Genomic DNA, 19,177 nt, shown 5'->3' on the forward strand with positions numbered 1-19,177 from the left:
TCCAGACTGGGGAAGGGGGAGGCTCCCTTACAAAATGAGTAGGGAGGGGGGGGGGGGGGTCCGATTGCCATACATGTACCTTTTACAAGTAAAACTTCGTGCTTTGGTACCGCTGTTCAATGTACGGCCACCTGGTTGGCGTTATCACGACTATATACTGTCTTAGAGTATTAAGGCAGATAAATGTAAGACAGGAAATAGCCGGTAAAATCTTTAGGGTGAAAATGATTCCGAGCGACGCCAGATCAAACGAGATTCTGGCACCTTCGGAGATACCCTCGGGTACGAGAATTACTGTTAGATTACGTGTAACTGCTACGAATTTCTATTGACAAAAGGTACGAGTGTTAACTTTGTTTACAATATTTCAATTACCAAAACTCGTATGTTGTGATCAAGACCAGCTGGCACGAGAACTGTTTCGTGTTTGAAGCATGTTGGAATCATAAAAAAATTTATTTGTATGTGTTAAGGGTCAAACATTATCTCTAAATCCAATTGATAACACTAAATTAGTTCCACCTGCAGCTAACTACGCTATTAAACCGCCTACTCCACAGGATCGCTCGCTATAGATGACCCGTTTCAGCAGTGCAAATTAAAACGTTCATACGGGCTGTTGGAGCATGGGTGAGTCAAGACAACAGGACGAAGTCGACTTCTTAAGTTGTAAAATTCCCTCTGACGACGAGCCAGCGCTAAAACGAAATGTTACGGCGCCCAAATTACCCTATTAACTCAGTTAAAACAACCCAACCAAAAACTAAGTGATAAAATCTGACATTTGACAGAGTCGCGAATACCAGCGTGACTTTTAAATTTGTTGTTTTACAAGTGTTAAAGGCACTCGAACCACTGCTGGAGACTCTCCATAACCATTTCCGGCGATGGACCAATTAAAACCAAATTGGCGCGCTTCTCGAGTGCACAACAAGCTTAAAGGGGAAGTATCATGGGGTTTTTGATATCTTTTGTTAAAAATGATGAAATAAGACCTTCAATCAGCTGCCAAATAATTCTAGAATGACGAGAGGACCGAAATCAACTCAATTCTTGAAAGAAACAACTCGTGATCTGTTCTAGGGCATTTTGGAACAAAAATGCGAGAACTTGAAAAACATTAGCCTAATATTTTTCAAGTTTCAATCCATACCGGCCTACTCTGTCTCTGGCCAGAGGCACTAATCGACAGTTTTATCGCACTGGGGTGATAATTTTTAACAAACTTGACAATTATTTCGTTGTTTCTGCTGACAGTCAAACATTTTTGGGTTTTGAAATGACAGCAAATTTTCGTGATACTTCTCCTTTAAAGCCCTATAAGTGTGTGACAAGTGACACTCAACACTAAAATATTCACTTCAATTGAAAAAATATTTCTGGAAGGCATTAAAATAGCTTTGTCAAGCTGTGAGTGGCACTGAAAAATGTTCGTTCCTAGATCCTTTTCTTCTTCTATTTTTCAGCTCAATCGGGAATTATTATATGATTACTAACACTTTGTGAACAAAAATTAACACCTCAATTATCGCACATTGAATGACAGTTAAAACTGTTCTAATTTGGCAGACTGACCTTTCGTCTGTTTTTAAAATATAACCGACGCACAACCAGAAACGTTTCACCGCGAGCAGTTTACTTACAGTGTAGTTACGTACCTCCAAATCAAATAATTTAGAAAGAGTGTCACCGTATATTTATGCCATTTAACATGAACGTTTTCAAAGTTTCTAAAGCCGGCGACACACTTGGCGATTTTATACGCCGATCGCCGCGTTCGGCGAAAATCGCCAGGTGTGCCCGGTGCAGCGATTACGATTTTCGCCGATCGCCGCGATCGGCGTATAAAATCGCCGATATCTGGCATGTCAGATCAGTATCGGCGATTAAATTCGCCGGCATTCGCCAAGTGTGCCCATTCCCGCGATTTTCTACGATTATTGCTATGAATCGCCAGTAAAGCCAACCCATCAGGTTAGGCGATTTTATCACATGAGTTTTCAAAACTGCCACATCACCGCGATCGGGGGAAAAAATCGCCAGGTGTGTCCGCATCAATCGGTGGCGAAAATGCTGGCGATCAAATTCGCCGCGATCGGCGTATATAGTCGCCAGGTGTGTCGCGGGCTTAACGAAAAGCGTGCGTATGAAGAAACTTAATGAACTATAAATGCGTTTAAAAGGACCTTCATTCATCATATGTTTCCACTCAAAAACGTTTTTGAAGCATTATCGAAATACAAAATTACTTTTTTTATGGTAGTGAATGAAGCTGGATCGAGGCAGACAGTCTCAACTAGGTAAATAAATAAAGTGTCAACGTATTTAGCACTGTAGCGCTCACTGGGGACAATATAAACATAACATTCGTTAAAAATCCCAACTGGTGGAAGGCAAACCAGTTGGCTATTTACAACGCGCCTCCTTTTTAAAGAATAACTTTGAATTGCTTTTAGAAAGACAGTTACCTGCTTTTCTATTTTATTGCAAAGGAATTCAAAATCAACAAGTACTGGTAGGAAACTACTGCTTGTAAAGTGATCAGTTGGAATTGGATCAGCTCTTTCTTTCAAGATCAATTAACGAAATACAATAATACGGCACAAATTGTTGGGGCGTGGCCAAAACAAGGTTTCTGTTTCGACAACAAAGTTTGTTTGGAAACATCTAGTACTGAATTGTTTCACTCAACTCCCAGAAAGCGTTTCTTTGAGAACGTGCCTACTTCTTCGTGATAAAACAATACCTCATTAAAAACAACATTTCCAAACTCCAATTCGACCTGGAAACAGTGGACGATGACCCACTCTGTGGATGTGCGACTGAAATTCTTATGTTAACAATTTTATTTAGATTTATTTGTTTTTAAATAAATTTATATAACAATAATTTAAGTCAAACATTATCTTACCTCTTTCCCATGTCTTGAATGTTGCGAAATAAGAAGAGGGCCAAACGTGTCGCCGACTTCTTCTGCCTTCATCACGCCGTTTGAAATCACATTGACAAGATGGAAAAACAGTGACTTCCATAATTTTATCAGCGAAGTCTCCACATAAGGTCTATAGTAAACAACCATAAACACAGAAGGTAAGCTTTAGAAAGAAAGCAAGGAACCCAAAGTGTAGAAACATGAAGAGTAGGCTAAACATTTCAAAGCATTTTGCATCCACATTATTATTAATAAGCCATGTAGTGCCCTGTGCTCCTAAAATTTTTGGTAAAGGTCTGCAGTATCCGTCAGTTTTGGCGGGAATCCCTACGCGGCGAGGACGGCGGCGGGAAATTTGGAAGGCGGGAAACTGGAAGCGGCTTGCAAAATTCAATTTTGTATGGCGGGAATCTCAACCCCAGTCGACCTGACTGAAAATTAATCCCCACATCCCTTGCAATAGGGTTCTTTCGAAATATTAAAATTCAGGTTGAAAACAAGGCCTAGAGGACACAAACAACAGAAGCAAATAAACATCACATGTAAATTCAATTGTTTCATTTTCTTGCGTCCTCTAAGCCTCACTGTGAAGCTAAATATTAATATACTTTGGCGGGAATCATGACGCAATTTTTTGGCGGGAACCTAAACAGAGGATAGGCGAGTGCTAAAATGCAATTCATCAATGCTTTCGGGACTTGATGATTTAATATCTGGGCAAAAAAAATGTAAATAACGGAACCTTTCTAACCTTAGCTCTTTCTCTGACGGACAGGAAGCCCCTTCTAAAAACACTCTGTCCGGAATGAGGCACCCAGCGAGAGAACTGGACACCAACAGTGGCAGCTCCTCCAGTACGATCATGCTGACCGTGTTCGGATCAAAAGACTGGAGACCACTACCGACCTCAGCAGCTCTGAAAAAGAAAAAGGTGAATATTTTCCAACACGTGTCAAGTATAATGTAAGGTCATCTTATCTTACGGTAATTTGCAGCAGCTAAATCAACGCTAGAAACAATCCCTTGAACACTACGCTGTGACTGCCCACCCTGCTATGTTGTTTCTGTATTAAGGTTACCATATACGTTTAGAGGTGTCTCGCTCCGAAGCGATGTAGCACGTCCGGTTTAAATTGTATATATCTATATCAAATTAAAGCTTATAGAACTGGCTATCAAACTGTACCAAGAATTTTGAAAGGTCGACAATTCATTTTATTTCAAAATTCTTGGTATAGTTTGATAGCCAGCTCTATAAGCTTTAATTTGATATAGGCGTTTAGGTATCTACAGCATAAACCGGACGCGCTACATCGCTTGGACGCGAGACACCTCTAAAGGTATACGGTAACCTCAAGTGTACTAAAATGTCTTCGTTTTCGTACTCACTGACTCACTCGCTCACTCGGCCGTTACTGAATGGTGTCTAAATTTGCATTAACCACCCACAAAGGGGTGAAAGGAAGGAGGGTTTGCCCTTTTAAAGCGGAACTTCTTGTTTCACATCGGCCTACCTTATGTTAGTATAAAGACAACCAACCTTCGCACGTTCTGATTGGCTACTCAAACTCCGCAAGATAATTGCTATTCACCTCCCGGCAATTTTTCTGGTCATAACTAAAGTGCTTAACTGGCACTGGCTATCCATTGGTTCGCTACCTACTAATAAAAACAATTATTCACTTCGGTCTCGGTGAATACAGGTAGATATTTACTTTGCCGTAATATCCACCTCCACTTTAGTCACGGTGAATAATTACGTCCCTTTCATAGAGCGGTTTCCAGTTGAGTGCCGAAAGTAATTTCGCGTTTACTTTGGTTTTGCATTACTACGCTCTGTGATTGGTTAACAAAATTCGCGCCACTTTCTCAACCAATGGGAATCCGAACCAAAACCAATCGCGTTTTGGCCGCACGCGTTTTCCCGCGCTTGGCGCCAGTTACATGTGTTTGCTTCAAATTCTGATTGGTTCATTGTGCTGTTTACATCTGTTGTGATTGGCCAGAGTAATTACTTTGGTTTTGGTTTTACGACACTCATTTGGAAACCGCTCTATTCATAACAAATTCATCTAACACTCTACCTTACGATCTCCTCGTGCATGTCTGAGCTGCACCGTGGGGACCGATACAATGCCTCTGGACTGAACGACACTTCAACATCAGCATCCACTACTTGAAGCAGAGCCAAGAATCCATCCACACTGACTGACGGTTTCTTCTGCTCCTCTTCATTCTTCTGCGCAGGTATCGCCGTCTCATCTTTTGAAAGTAACTCATTTGAGTCCTTTCCTCTGTCTTCTTCATGTAAAACCTCATTTGAATCCATCTTTCTTTTATCTACACCACTCATGTCACCCAGTACATCTTCTGGTTTTGAAGCGGTTTCTGCATTGTTTTGCTGCGCATTGTCTCGTTCATCATGTACAGGCGGTTCTTTGTTATCCTCACTCTCGTCTAAAGCCACAGATTCAGGGATATCCTCGCTAATGTCTTCCGTAATGCTCTTTGCAGTATCAGGAACAGCAGCTGGTTCACTGGGTCCTGACAAAACTTCTTGCTTCTCGCGAGCGTCATTGAATTTCTCCTCCTCTGCATGCTTGCTATCGCGCCTATATTCGTTCTGCAAAGCCGAAGGAACATAATGCTCATTTCCATCTGGTAAACTAAGATCACTCAAATCACCCAAGCTTTCCTCTTCATCACTCAACTCCGCATCTTTCAATTCACTTGTCTCTTGAAGCGCAGGTTGTACACGCACTTCATCTTTCACGTCCCTCGTATCTGCTTCCTCTGGTTCAATTCCTAACCTCCTTCGAAGGCCATCTTCTGAAATCCCTGCTGACTTCGCCGAGATCGCTGTGATCCCTGCTGATCCAGCCGGCTCTAATTCAAGCTCTCGATTTTTCACTGCCATCTCAGTTCCCTCACTTGCCAAACTTTGAGGTTTCAATGCATATTCCTTCTCCGGTTTGCCAATCTCTCTATCCTTCACCACAGCTTTTGGAGGAGTACTTTGAGAAGTAGACGGAGTAACAGACACTCCGTCTTGCATATCATTACGACGAACACTATTACCCTCCTCCGAGGATTCCAAGACTGTGGACGAAAGCGAAGGTTCTGGAAAACTTGATGTTGGAATATTTGCCTCCAATGGTTTTTCCGGGGGGACAAATGGCTGATTACCTGGATGCAGGTGGTTTGCATCTTGAGTAGCTGCGTGTCCATTTGCCATGACGGGTCTTGTTGGAAAACCATTCACGAATTCCTGGTCGATAAAAATATTACTGTAAGATTCAATTCAGTTCAAACACTTATTTGAAATACAAGTAACTATATCTGATTAGAGAGTGCGTTCGATAATCTCGATCCCAGGCTCTCTGTCCTTTGCCAAGTTGGTGATGACGTCATCCGCCCCGGCAAAATATGCTGGGGATGCCAGATTCAATTAATCAACGTTGCCCGTCCCATACAACCTCGCCTGGCTACAATCTACGTTAGGAGTGCGTTCCTTCTACGCCGCAAGCAACAATGGTAACAATTACGAATATGAGTGAAGTCCAATTCGGTCTGTAATCATACGAGTGATTAACAATCCAGTATAATCAAAGACTTAATCGGACGACAAAGACTTCTTGCCACAATTTCCGAGAACAAATGGATGCAACAAAAAAATACAGTCGGACATGACGGAGGAAAACTTGTTAATTAACGTTTAATAAATCGATACCATTACAAATGTAATTTCGGAAAAAAATTGAAATGCCTTTAATTAAACTGTTGGTGAAGAAATCCTCCATTCTGACAAAAAGCTTATGAGTTACTGTTGCTATAGAAACTGTAATCATAATTGTGATTGGTGGATTTAGGGCAGAGTTTCTAATGTGATTGGCTCATAGATCTCTCCGTCATTACACTTTCCAATTACAGTCAACTATCAGATTACAGTTTAATTACAGGGTAATTAGTGCAAACTAGAGCAGTTTGTGAGCCAATCACATTTGAGGCAATTAAAATGGTTGTGATTAAATGCGTAATAATAAGGAAGTACGCACTACATTGATGCCTTTTTTAAAACTTGACACAGTTTAGAATAAGCGAAATAAATAAATGGCTGGTTAAACTTTTGCTGCTAAAATTTTGACCATTTACAATGTGAAACCCAAGAACACAACAGCCCTCAAACCTGGACTGCTTGATCTCGGAGTCAAATGTGCTAACGACTTGGAAGGCACCATTATTTTTCTAGTTACAGGAGACAAATTAGAAAAATACCATAATTACAGTACCTTGTCAACAAAAGCACCATCTCTGCCATTGACATTGCTCTCCATACTCCTTGGTTCAAATCCAGCCACTCTCTGATCACCATAGTTACCACTTGGCCATCCATCATAGAAATGCTCACCAAGTCCACTCTGGTCATAAGGCCCTCGGCGGACACCATGATCCAGAAATGACTTCTGCAACTCTGTCCTTGGTTCATAGGGTGCAGCTGGTCTTACCCCTTGTAACTGCCTGCGAGGAAGTTCAGGATGCATGAACCTTGCATCAGGTGGGAAATTCCCAGGGAATTCCCGAGGGGGTTGATGTCCTTCATAAGATTGTCTATGCGATGATGTAAAGTATTGCTCTGGAGAACTCTGGTAGAGATTATCAGGCGTTCTACCATTCGACGCAAATTGACCTTGATATGGTCTTTCTAAGCCATTGAATTGTCTTTGAGAGTTGTAGAAGCTAGGAGCTTTCCATCTACTATCAGTTTGCTGTGAATACCTTGCCGATTGTGGGAAATCACCACCACGTATGTGAGAAAAGTCAGAATACCTCTCATGGTAAGAGAAGTCACCATGTAGACCTTGAGCACGACTGGTATGTAAATGTTCAGGGTAGTGAGATTCTGGGGGAGATCTGTTGTTTACTGGGCCCATGTTAAATGGGACAGAGCTGGAGGGATGAGCTGGTGTGCTTGATAAATGACGGTTACTGATATGTTTTGGCTCTAACACAGCAGCCCTTGAGGAAGATGAGGGATGTAACAGTGGGGCACCAGAAGTCTGTAAGTGAAAAGGAGACAGTTAAACAACCCAAGTTTCATATTTTATGGTTGAATTATTTAAGACAGGAAATTCTTATTTTGATTCAAACTGAATGCTCTACATGTACATGAGATGCCAGTCCATACATCCTTTATGAAAAAGGAAACACCTTTGAGGAGTTTTTTTTTTTTACATGTAGCTTTATACAGCTATTTATGTATAGCTCAGTATTAACACAGGTGGTACCGCCAAATTTTCAGAGAGAGAACAGCTCAAGCAAGGTGTATTTTCTGGGAAACAACACTTTAGCAGCACATGTTAAAAAAATTTGTGCTCCATAAGAAGGTGCCAGTATATTGTTAACAGGGTTCGTACTCTTTTGAGCTTTTGAAATTCCATGACTTTCCATGAACTTTTCCGTGACTTCTCCAAGTTTTCCATGACCTAAATTTGACCATTTTCTTGAAAATTATCTTTCATTTTGGGTATGTTTTTACTATTTTCTTTGCAAAGAAAACCCCAATTTGTTTTGTACTTTTTAATAAACATCATTTTCCATGACTTTCCATGACCCACACCAAAATTCCATGACTTTCCAGGTTTTCCAGGACCCGTACGAACCCTGAGTGTAACACTCTGTGTATTACACTACAGTGCATCACAAAGCTTGTTCTCTTGGAAATGGCAATACTCCAACACTAATAAACCTTAAAAGTTGCACACAAGCCACAGGTGCCCTACATTATTTTTTGCTACTCCCCCTGGATGGATGCTAGTCCATCACAGGGTTACCCTCCAGAGGTGGCCTACTATACAAGGCTAGTCGCCTACACCCATTTATACACCTGGGGATAGTTGTTCAAATCCCGATTAAGCTAATCCTGGATTAACGTTAACGTGAACTCTGATTCAAGTTTAACATTGCCAATCAATAAAGATTCTTACAAAAAATTTTGTAATGATCATTTTTAACAAGCGAGATCAAAGCCTCGGTTGATTGACATTAATCAGCTTTCGAACAACTGGGCCCAGGCTAAAGGGAGACAATGAGGAACAACACACACCACTTTGACTCCAAGCAAATGACACTTGTAAGTTTAAGTGTACAATACTTACATTTCTAGTTTGGCCATTTCTGCTTGGCTGTTGACTCAACTTATAGTTCTCCAAGTCCTCTCTCCATCGGGGATACATCTTATTGATGTAGTTTTCGTATTGTTGCTGTAATTCCACAGTTGCAAAAAAAAAAACAAAGAGAACATTGAGATTGACAGATTAAATTTTGCAGTTCTATAAAATAATTAAAACAAAATATATTGACATGCACATAGTACTGATTTCCAACATCGTAGCCAAAAACAACATGCACTACTTGGCAAATGAGAGTCCGTGTTGATACATGTAATTTCATCTTGTTTACCCCGGACAACATCAGACTATTTATTACTACTCACTGAGTGGATTCAACATTGTAAAATAATAATTATGGCACCCAGAACTGGAGACAACAGCAATACAAAACCTCACAGTTAAGATAAGTACAGTAACTGTTTGTTTGAGAGGGGTGGGGAGGGGGAAAGAGCTTAAACAAGAAGTTCGGCTATAAAAGGGAAAGCCCCTCCTTTATTTCACACCTTTGTCAGCGTAAGATGCAAATTGAGGCACTGTTCAGTCATAGCAAGTTGTTGACTCAAGCATCCTCGGAAAAATATGCCTCAAACTTTTACAATAATTCACCACAGCAATATAAGATATCAAGTTCTTATTTTGTTTAACAAGGGTTATTCTGAAAACTAAGCCAATTTCAGTTGTTTTACGCTCTGATGGTTGATTGACAACTGAAGGTGAGAATGTCCTGGCCAGACCCCTTTAATACCGGAACTTCCCGTTTAACAGACAAAGGAGTTTCATTGACATTTTTTTATTCCATGTAATTTAAATAACTGTATTTCAGTTCTGTAATACCTTGTATGTTTTAAGCCTTTCTGTTTTGACAGCCAGCATAGCAGCATGTTGCTCCACTCTTTCAAAATCTCTGAGCAGCTCTCTATTTCTCTGTTTGCTTCTTTTTTCCTGATCACAGATTTTCTTCCATTGTATTTCCAGCCTATTTGCTTCTAGTTTACCACTGAGACATCAAAAATAAAATGTTTCAGCTAAGGTGTTTCTCACGTCATGTTAAGATTTGATTTAGTACCTGGCACAGTAATTTTATTTCAAGAGCTCGAGGGAGTGCAATTATTATTGGAATCACAATGGAGTGGCAATGCCTAGCCTTGATGTCATGTGACGTGTCTCGGTGCATGCACAAGGCATGACAAGTCATGGTGGAGATCGACAGTCGTCAGTATTGTCTAATTTAAAAGAGAAGGATTGCGGCTTCATGCAGCGCTGCTGCGCACAAGATCTGGGTTTGGTCCATGATGTTTGACATCTTGTGTTCATATTTCAAGTATGTTCAGTGTTTTCTCAGTTTTTATTACATTTGGATGCGAATCATTTGCTGTTAATTTAAACTTTAGTTCAAGAACTGAAGGCGTTTCTGGCATCCAAAATTCATCCATGTACATGTGAAACTTGATATACCACGTGCAAACACTGGTGGCGTCCTTGATTATGTTTTTACTCTAGAACTGACAATTTTGATCTCCATATAATATCATAAATTGTATATTGCTTAAAACTTCTAATAATAATAATAATATTAATAATAATAATAACATTTCTAATGCGCAAATTTTATGAAATGTTCAAATGCACATGACAAGACTAAAATAGTATGGCTTATTTCCCAGGGGTGGGGGCATTTGAACAGCTGTTCGGCTCGGGGAGGGGAGAATTTGAACACTGATAAACACCACCCAGTAACCCATACACATCTCAGATTGACATCTGATGAGTAATCAATCAACTTCTGCACAGTACAGACAATTGACCCATCGATCAATTATTTTTATCGATTTATAATGATACAAGAGATCACAGGTATCCCAAGCTGTATGAGCGTTAAAATAAAGACCTTTGTTTTGACCTTTGTAATTTGAGTGTCACGATGAGTGTTACGCAATGGCGTAAATTATAAGGGTTTGTATGGGAATTTACGAACGTGTTTTGGAATCGAAAATAAAGGGCATGAATTGGGGAAAAAAAATGGCTTACCTTGTCTCCTCGGTATCTTGCCAGTGTTTGTGTGCCGTATTTTGGCCATTTCAGCGCGATTTAGTGGATTTTAGGTTTGCTGATTTCCTCTCTATATATAATCTCCCCAAGGTAGGTTACTGCAACGCGAGGCTCGGCAGATCTCCGAATAATAAAACAGCCGTTAATTCGCCCCAAAAGCTCCAATCGTCTCGAAATTCCACATAGAGCTCGCACCATAGCTCTTCTAACCACTCGCTTCCTTCATCGGACGAAAACGTCCGCGGAACGGGAATTTCACCCGGCAAAACTCAAGACGCTTTTCCATCACAGACCTTCGAAACATGCTTGATTCGTATGTTCCGTGCACCGACGGTTGGAAAATCGCCTTAGCAGCCAGGCCTCCAGGTTCAAATCACTTGCCCACCCGATGGGACAGCGGCCAATTCTCGACCACAAACAATGCTTTCAAAACATCGCGACAGCAATCGAGGCGGCGAAAATTTCGACAAAGCGCCGAAACAAGTCAAAGCGTGCGGGTGTTCACCAGAGTGGAAGTTATGGTGATTACTGTTTACATTTACACCAGAGAGTATTAAAAAATTTTATTTATATTTAAGATAACTGGCAGGGCCCGGAGGGAGAGTGTTATTGTTGTGGTCGAGAATTGGCCGCTGTCCCATCGGGTGGGCAAGTGATTTGAACCTGGAGGCCTGGCTGCTAAGGCGATTTTCCAACCGTCGGTGCACGGAACATACGAATCAAGCATGTTTCGAAGGTCTGTGATGGAAAAGCCTCTTGAGTTTTGCCAGGTGAAATTCCCGTTCCGCGGACGATTTCGTCCGATGAAGGAAGCGAGTGGTTAGAAGAGCTATGGTGCGAGCTCTATGTGGAATTTCGAGACGATTGGAGCTTTTGGGGCGAATTAATGGCTGTTTTATTATTCGGAGATCTGCCGAGCCTCGCGTTGCAGTAACCTACCTTGGGGAGATTATATATAGAGAGGAAATCAGCAAACCTAAAACCCACTAAATCGCGCTGAAATGGCCAAAATACGGCACACAAACACTGGCAAGATACCGAGGAGACAAGGTAAGCCATTTTTTTCCCCAATTCATGCCCTTTATTTTCGATTCCAAAACACGTTCCTAAATTCCCATACAAACCCTTATAATTTACGCCATTGCGTAACACTCATCGTGACACTCAAATTACAAAGGTCAAAACAAAGGTCTTTATTTTAACGCTCATACAGCTTGGGATACCTGTGAAGAGATCAGTATCGATCTCCGACAAAGGTCAATGATGAGCTGTCAGATTATAAAGATTTTCTCTTTACTTACAGTTTCTGGCTGGAGCTCAAGTGTGAAACAAAATCATCATCAAACCCACCAGGCTTCTCAACCTTTCCTGAAACCTTCATGTTTACGTCTTACTTAAACCTGTTGGCAAACATATTAAAGACCTGTAAGAAATTCTGTAACACGGTCAACTTCATCACGGTTGTTGTCGCCAAGCTTAAACTAACCTCGACTTAGCCTTTGTAACAAAAGAGCGATTGAAAAATGCTTTCAGTTAAGCTAGCTCCACTGATGAAGAATTAAACAACTATATGATATAAGAATATGCACGAGCTGGAATCATTCGGTGATTGTGTCATATCAGGCTCGACGGTTGCTACGCCAACAATAAATTTAAAAAGCTCGCGCGATGTTACTGTAACGTAAGCCGCCAAAGAAAAAGCTTTATAATTACCTCATTAAGCAAAAACTTAAAAAAAATTATATCAATCGTGCCAAAAATGCGCCTGTTTACCGGTCTTCAACTGGACTTGTCGTAAGTTTCACCAAAACATTCCATCCGCCATTTTTCTGAATCTGCGAATTTTGTCCATATTTGGTTAACAAAGGCCCAGGCCTTTGGATATTCACGGCCGTGCGATCATGTTTACTGTAGGTAGTGTCGGTCGATACCCTCGGTCGATATATCTACCGATGCTCGGCCGATATATCGGTCGATACTCGGTCGATATGTCGACCGCGATTCGACCAGGTGTCGGTCGAGTATCGGTCGAGCATCGGCCGACTATCGGTCGAGCATCAGCCGATATATCGACGGATGTGTGTGTCGACCGATACGTTTTTAGTCTCGTCGACACTCGGCCGATACCTTATCGATACTTTACCGATAGTCTGCCGATACCTTACCGATACACGGTCGATACTCGGCCGACCAAGTGTCAGTCGAGTCTCGGTATATGTCGGTCGTTAATTGCTCGACAATCCACTGATGTTGTGTCGATATCTTACTTTTAAGAGTCGATATAAAGAAAGTCTTATCAAGTTTTATAGTCGGGGGAACTTGCGGTTTGCTAGAAAAAATTATTATTACTATTATTATTATTATGATTATTATTATTATTACTTTCTTGGCCATTATACGACGTTAGGGCCATAGCAGGCAGCTTCCGCGTAGACACGTCGCCGGGAAGAGTTTTCAAGTAAAAGACAAGACAAGTATAACATTGAAATCTTTATTATGTATATAAACTATTTGCCTTTCTTCAAAGAAGTACCACTAGTCTTATTTTTCAAGATAATCATTTTCAATTACAAGGAAACCAAAACGTAAAGTATATCTACCTTTAAAAATTTGTAACAAAATTATACCCGTGTAAATGATAAACATATTCTAGCTGAATTCAACACCACATTTTTACGTCACGGACGGTCAGTCTCTTCCGAAGTTTTGTTCTCCCGTATTAATTTTGTCTTAATTTTCCTCACTCTTTAACGTTTATAGAAAAAACCAGGAAAGATTTATTACTCGACGTTTCGGGGTCATCGTGACTCCATTATCAAGAGACTATTTTTAAAAAACTTCCAAATAAGGAAAGGTACAAGAAAAGCATAAATTAGAATAAACGGCCTAAACAAACACCTTGGCGCGGATGGAATCCGTTCGCACGTTCAATGTTGGCTTACGCATGCGAATATACAGCATTTCTATACACGTGGTCACTTACACGAGCGCGTAGAAGGGCACACTAGAAAGGCATCTTCTATTTACAAACATTACAACCTCCAACACAATAGTGAAATGCCTGAACGCTTTATCGAGCAATTCAACGTCATCGCGAAATGTAGCGACAAATTTGATTGCCTTACATACACATACATACATACATACATACATACATACATACATACATACATACATACATACATACATACATACATACATACATACATACATACATACATACATACTTTATTTATTCCAGAAGCAGACTATATATACAAATAAAACTAAGAAGAAAAGTACTTCTAGAAAAGGAAGTTTGGAGGTTAGCCCTATGCGAAAACTCCCTCAAAGAAATGCTGTATATATTCGCATGCGTAAGCCAACACTGAACGTGCAAACGGATTCCATTCGCGCCAAGGTGTTTGTTTAGGCCGTTTATTCTAATTTATGCTTTTCTTGTACCTTTCCTTATTTGCATGGTTTTTTTTAACTAGTCTCTTGATAATGGAGTCACGATGACCCCGAAACGTCGAGTAATAAATCTTTCCTGGTTTTTTCTATGCCTTTGCCTTAGCAAATCCCTGCTGATCAAGTGTTTAACGTTTATTTTCAGTTTATTATTTTTAATATTATTATAGTACTTATTATCTAGTGTTTTCTACTTTAAAAAGAAATTAAAACTATTTCTTGTAGGTTCTTCTTCAGTTTGATAGAAAACTACAGGAAAATTACTTAAAATACCGTGATATGGCTGCTTTAAATTTAGTCTACCGACATTGATCTATAGCCTGGAACGATGGCTTTCGAGATCTCTCAATATCATAGCTAGTCCAGGCGTAATGTCAGACTTTTTTAAAAAAAATATATGGCAATTCCGGACTGCACGTTGGACTTAATAAGAAACAATTAAGTCATTAATTAAAGGTAATTCTAGCGATTTTTGTTCATATACCCTAACAGCATGTGAATGGTAAGAGCCAAGGAAGACTGCAATTTCCAGTTCACCTACAAGACCCTTTTTCGAACGCGGCTTGAAAGAAAATAATACCATGAACTCCTCAGTCCGAATTTTCCATTCTTATACTATAAGGGTGATTTTTTTGTCCGTGTTTGAGATTATTTTATCCAACAATGCCGACTTCTACTCTTAAGGACAATTAATGAGAACGCGGCTTAAAGGTGGATTGCAACAGTTTGCGGCTTTTTTTTCTGTACAACGGCTACAATGGATCAATAGTATCACCCCCTTTCAGTAGATGCTACAATATAATTCAATAATAAAAGCATAACCCGGCTCGTTTTGGAGCTATGATCATTTATATCTAAAACTAAGGGTGTTTTTAACAGGTTGTATTGTTGCTATGGAAACCTTACAAAGTCAAGCAAATGACAATTACATTTTAACCAAAAATTAGGCGTTTGTTTGATTGCACTATTATAGGATCAACTGAAAAAGGGTGGTAGTATTTACCCCTTAAAAAAGTACTAAAAATTTTTCAAAACCGTTGTGAGCCACCTTACATCCGCTCGGAAAATTACAGTCCTATCCGTAATTAATTATTCATCGGCATAGAAACCGGCTACTGGAAAGAAAGGTGGAAGTTTCCTTTCTTTCTTGTGCCTTTTTAATACCGGGCCGTACTCAGCTAAGGCAGCCCGACAGCGCGGCTCAATACCCCCTACGGATGGCCTTCCTTGACTCTTTCTCGCCATTGCAATCACATTTTTAAACTTATCCTTGTTGAGTATTTTCAACTCACAAATCCCAATGAAGTCGCGGAGGGTGTTCCTGGCCAGACCGTAGATCTTCATGGCTTGGGCTAGTGAACACTTTCTCTCGTTCATCACCTCTAGCACACCTTCATAACGGGTATGGATCACTTTCAAATCCAGGCCAGTCACTATAAGGTATAACATAAAGTATCAATTATAATAATTTCATCGGGCATTGCGGCGTATTTTGCGGGCTAAAATGGAAAATTCAGCGGGCTAAAATATATTTTAGCCCGCTGCTCTAAGCCAATGAGAAACAAGAACATAACGTAGCCAGCCAATCAGAGCTGGAAACCATTCAACTGTTCGCGCCGTTTTCTTGCTTGTTTGACTGGAAGCGCTGCCATCTGCAAAAAAAATTCCCAGTAGTTTCAGCTAGCTAGAGAAAATGACTTACAGAAACTGGTGTACGATGGTGGAAATAATGCCTGTAGTAGCTCCATAGCCGGCGGCGAGGTGAAGGTAAACAGTTTGTCTTCGTCGAGCGAAACCTGCTCAGTTTAGCACTTGCACAATTAATTTTAACACTTGCAAGTGACCATGTCTTCGCTGCTCACAAAATTCTGTTATTTTCCCTTTGAAAACTTAGAAGCAATATTCTCTCGACAAATTTTGCGGTGTTCTGTTGAAGTTTAAAGCTTATGCGACAATGAACAGGTTTGAACAATGAAACAACTGTAAAATAAACGCCTGTCTTTCATTTCTTTTCTGAATGCCCTCTGAAATTATTATAATAGTGATAGAGTTGATGTTCTTGGGCGTAAATATGTTTTTGGCCCTTCTCAGAACTCATTTTAGCCCTCGCCTGCGGCTCGGGCTAAAATGAGCCTGAGTCGGGCCAAAAACATATTTACGCCCGCGAACATCAACTCTATTGTTATATTATACTGTGAATCAAATAAACCCCCTCTGTTCAGTGATTTTACTTGAAGGGCCGTAAGTTATAAGAAGTAATTCTTTACGTCTAAAACTGGTTGATGGTAACCTTCAAAGGTCAAATTGTTTAAAAAAAGAACATTATTCGCTCATTCTAAAGCTAAAATAGTGATTTATAGTTTGGTGTAAAATTAATTCTTCAAACAATTGCTATATATCGAGAAAAAAAATTGTTTTTCTGTCATAATCACCTATTTAGACACGGGGCTCCCTGTGGAGTTTTATTGGTAAATTTTATTTGGGGACCTCTTCTTCTGTTTAGATCTGTTTAGCCTTCGTTCTACCACTAGAGTCAGGGAATTTTCAAAAACCAGTCAACGTAAATAAGACAGTTTAAAGCTTTGCATAAAAGAGTGACATCAGAACTGAAGACAATGGCTGCACGAGAACAAGTAACTTGTCGCTTGTGACAAAGGATTTTTGTTCTTCCCTTCCTCTCCTTTTTCGCTTTCCGGTGCTTGGTTGCTCTCATGTCATTCATACGTGTCAGAACTTTTTGTTTTGTACCAAACTTTCCTCGTTATTAAAACCAAGTCAATTTCACTGCGATTTGAGAGCGAAACTGAAAAATATTTCCTGGAAGAGTGGGCTGATTGCCAAGAGGAAAAGATGCCAAGATGTCGGCGTTCCACTTCTCACAATGGATCGGCATCTAATTATTTAACGATTTAATGATTTAACACCAGCGGCCTCATGCCATCTTCACACCCGGCATGTTTTGTTCTTTCGACACAAATCGTACATATTAGTATAGTATAGACTTAGCCTGAGTATCAGGCCTTCATAAGGGGAGGGGGGGAGGGGAGGGGGAGGGGGAGGGGAAGGGGAAGGGGGAGAAGAGGAAAGGAAGGCCTGACACAAAACCTTTCAGAAGTTTGTGTTCAACGTCCGAATTTTGAACGTTGGCGCTGATTGGACGAAACACAAAAGGTTACGTCACACCGCCGGAAACAAAAATTATCATGATAGACTAAACAATGCAACTGTCGCATATTTTGTATTTTGATATCAAAGGTCATTTCTGTCATTTCTAGGTTACGAGTACTGCGTTTATCGCCTGTTGAGCAACCGTCGTTCTTATACCCGTTGAGGCATTTTATTTGGGTTTGGTACGTTTGGCCTGTTTCAGTGCGTCCGGTGACAGTACAGCCTCTCTAGCTAGGATTTGAACTGTTTAATAGTCTTTATCCGGCCGCCTATTTGTTTTCGTACAATAGTTATCCCAAGTGTACGAGGTGCAACCTCACAGACACAAGCATTCAGTACAAGTTTTTAAACTTCAAGCTTATCGAGAAGCGTAAGAGCTGTGCACATTTGTGCAAATGTTTTGCTGAGTGGTGCCGAGCGACGGATTTCATACGTATGGATTACATAGATGAACTTTTGTAACTGGAGTCCTCGTAAACGCGTAGATCTAGAAACAAAAAGGCAGGCATTAAGCTCTTCTTGAGAAATTTTTTCGATCGGCTTTAACCTGGCTTACCACCAGGATTTGCAAGTTATCCTGAAATTTAACCCGTTGTTACTGTTATTGTTGTTATGTAATCTAAATCGTAAAATCAGGCAATTTTTTCTGATTTTAAAGGAAAGTTCAGAGATACGTGATTATATAACAAGTGGTTGTCAAAATGATGTTTTTTCTCATTTTTTTAAGTTGAAATGTTCAGGGAAATCAAATTTTGGGCCATTTCAGTTAAAAGAAAAGCTATTTCTTAAAGCGTATTTGTTTCATTACACTTAGCTTGAGCATTCTATTTCAAAACGCCCTTTGAACAGCGCAGTGCATACGACATGATAGAACACGCTCGATTTTTGGAGGTCCAAATTTCCCGAGTAACTGTCGTGGAGTCTTTTCCGTTTTGTTGTCGAGGCTTTTTTTTAAATGTTGGTCTGTACTTACTTACAACCCTAGCCATTTTGTAGCCCTAAACTCAACAATTAACACCAAGCTTCCCTCCACTCCTAAGCCCAAAAATTAACCAAAAAGCTTCTTAAGTCGGACCATTTATAAACCCTAAACTCAAAATTTAACCCTAAGCTTTCAAACTCTAGCCATTTTTTAGGCCTAAGCTCCAAATTTAGCGCTTTCTTAGTCCCAGCCATTCTTTAACCCTAAGCTCAAAAATGAACCCTTGACTCTCTTAACCATAGCCATTTTTTTTACCCCAAGTTAAAAAAATAGCCCCTAGGCCTAGAGGTCTCAACCTTAGTCATTCTTTCCATACATCTGTCTGTATAGCAAACCTGCCGTGACCTGCTAATAAAAATAGTTCGCGCGGGAAAAAATACAGACAAATGTATGGAAAGTTCAAAACACGACTGGACGCTTTCTGGC

At 40.2% G+C, this 19,177-nt stretch overlaps 1 protein-coding gene across 4 annotated transcripts in view; it reads right to left on the reverse strand.

Annotated features, from left to right (window-relative positions):
• LOC146473406 (uncharacterized) overlaps positions 1-19,177 on the reverse strand; it is a 45,755-nt gene that overhangs the window by 19,533 nt on the left and 7,045 nt on the right. Inside the window, exons 1-9 of one of the 4 annotated variants that reach the window (XM_085118618.1) lie at positions 12,865-12,954; positions 12,638-12,717; positions 12,453-12,551; positions 9,937-10,099; positions 9,088-9,192; positions 7,222-7,989; positions 5,017-6,200; positions 3,684-3,848; positions 2,912-3,062 (exon numbers count right to left, since the gene is read on the reverse strand). In XM_085118618.1, the coding sequence (XP_084974744.1) occupies positions 2,912-3,062; positions 3,684-3,848; positions 5,017-6,200; positions 7,222-7,989; positions 9,088-9,192; positions 9,937-10,099; positions 12,453-12,532 (2,616 nt within the window). In that variant the 5' untranslated portion in view covers positions 12,533-12,551; positions 12,638-12,717; positions 12,865-12,954. Of the gene's footprint in view, positions 1-2,911; positions 3,063-3,683; positions 3,849-5,016; positions 6,201-7,221; positions 7,990-9,087; positions 9,193-9,936; positions 10,100-12,452; positions 12,552-12,637; positions 12,718-12,864; positions 13,010-19,177 lie in introns of those variants that run through there. The other 3 variants (XM_085118617.1, XM_085118619.1, XM_085118615.1) reach the window with 3 other exon arrangements.

Source organism: Pavona decussata, unplaced genomic scaffold, assembly GCF_977016875.1.
Source record: "Pavona decussata unplaced genomic scaffold, jaPavDecu1.1 SCAFFOLD_94, whole genome shotgun sequence".
Taxonomy (NCBI): Eukaryota; Metazoa; Cnidaria; class Anthozoa; order Scleractinia; family Agariciidae; genus Pavona; species Pavona decussata.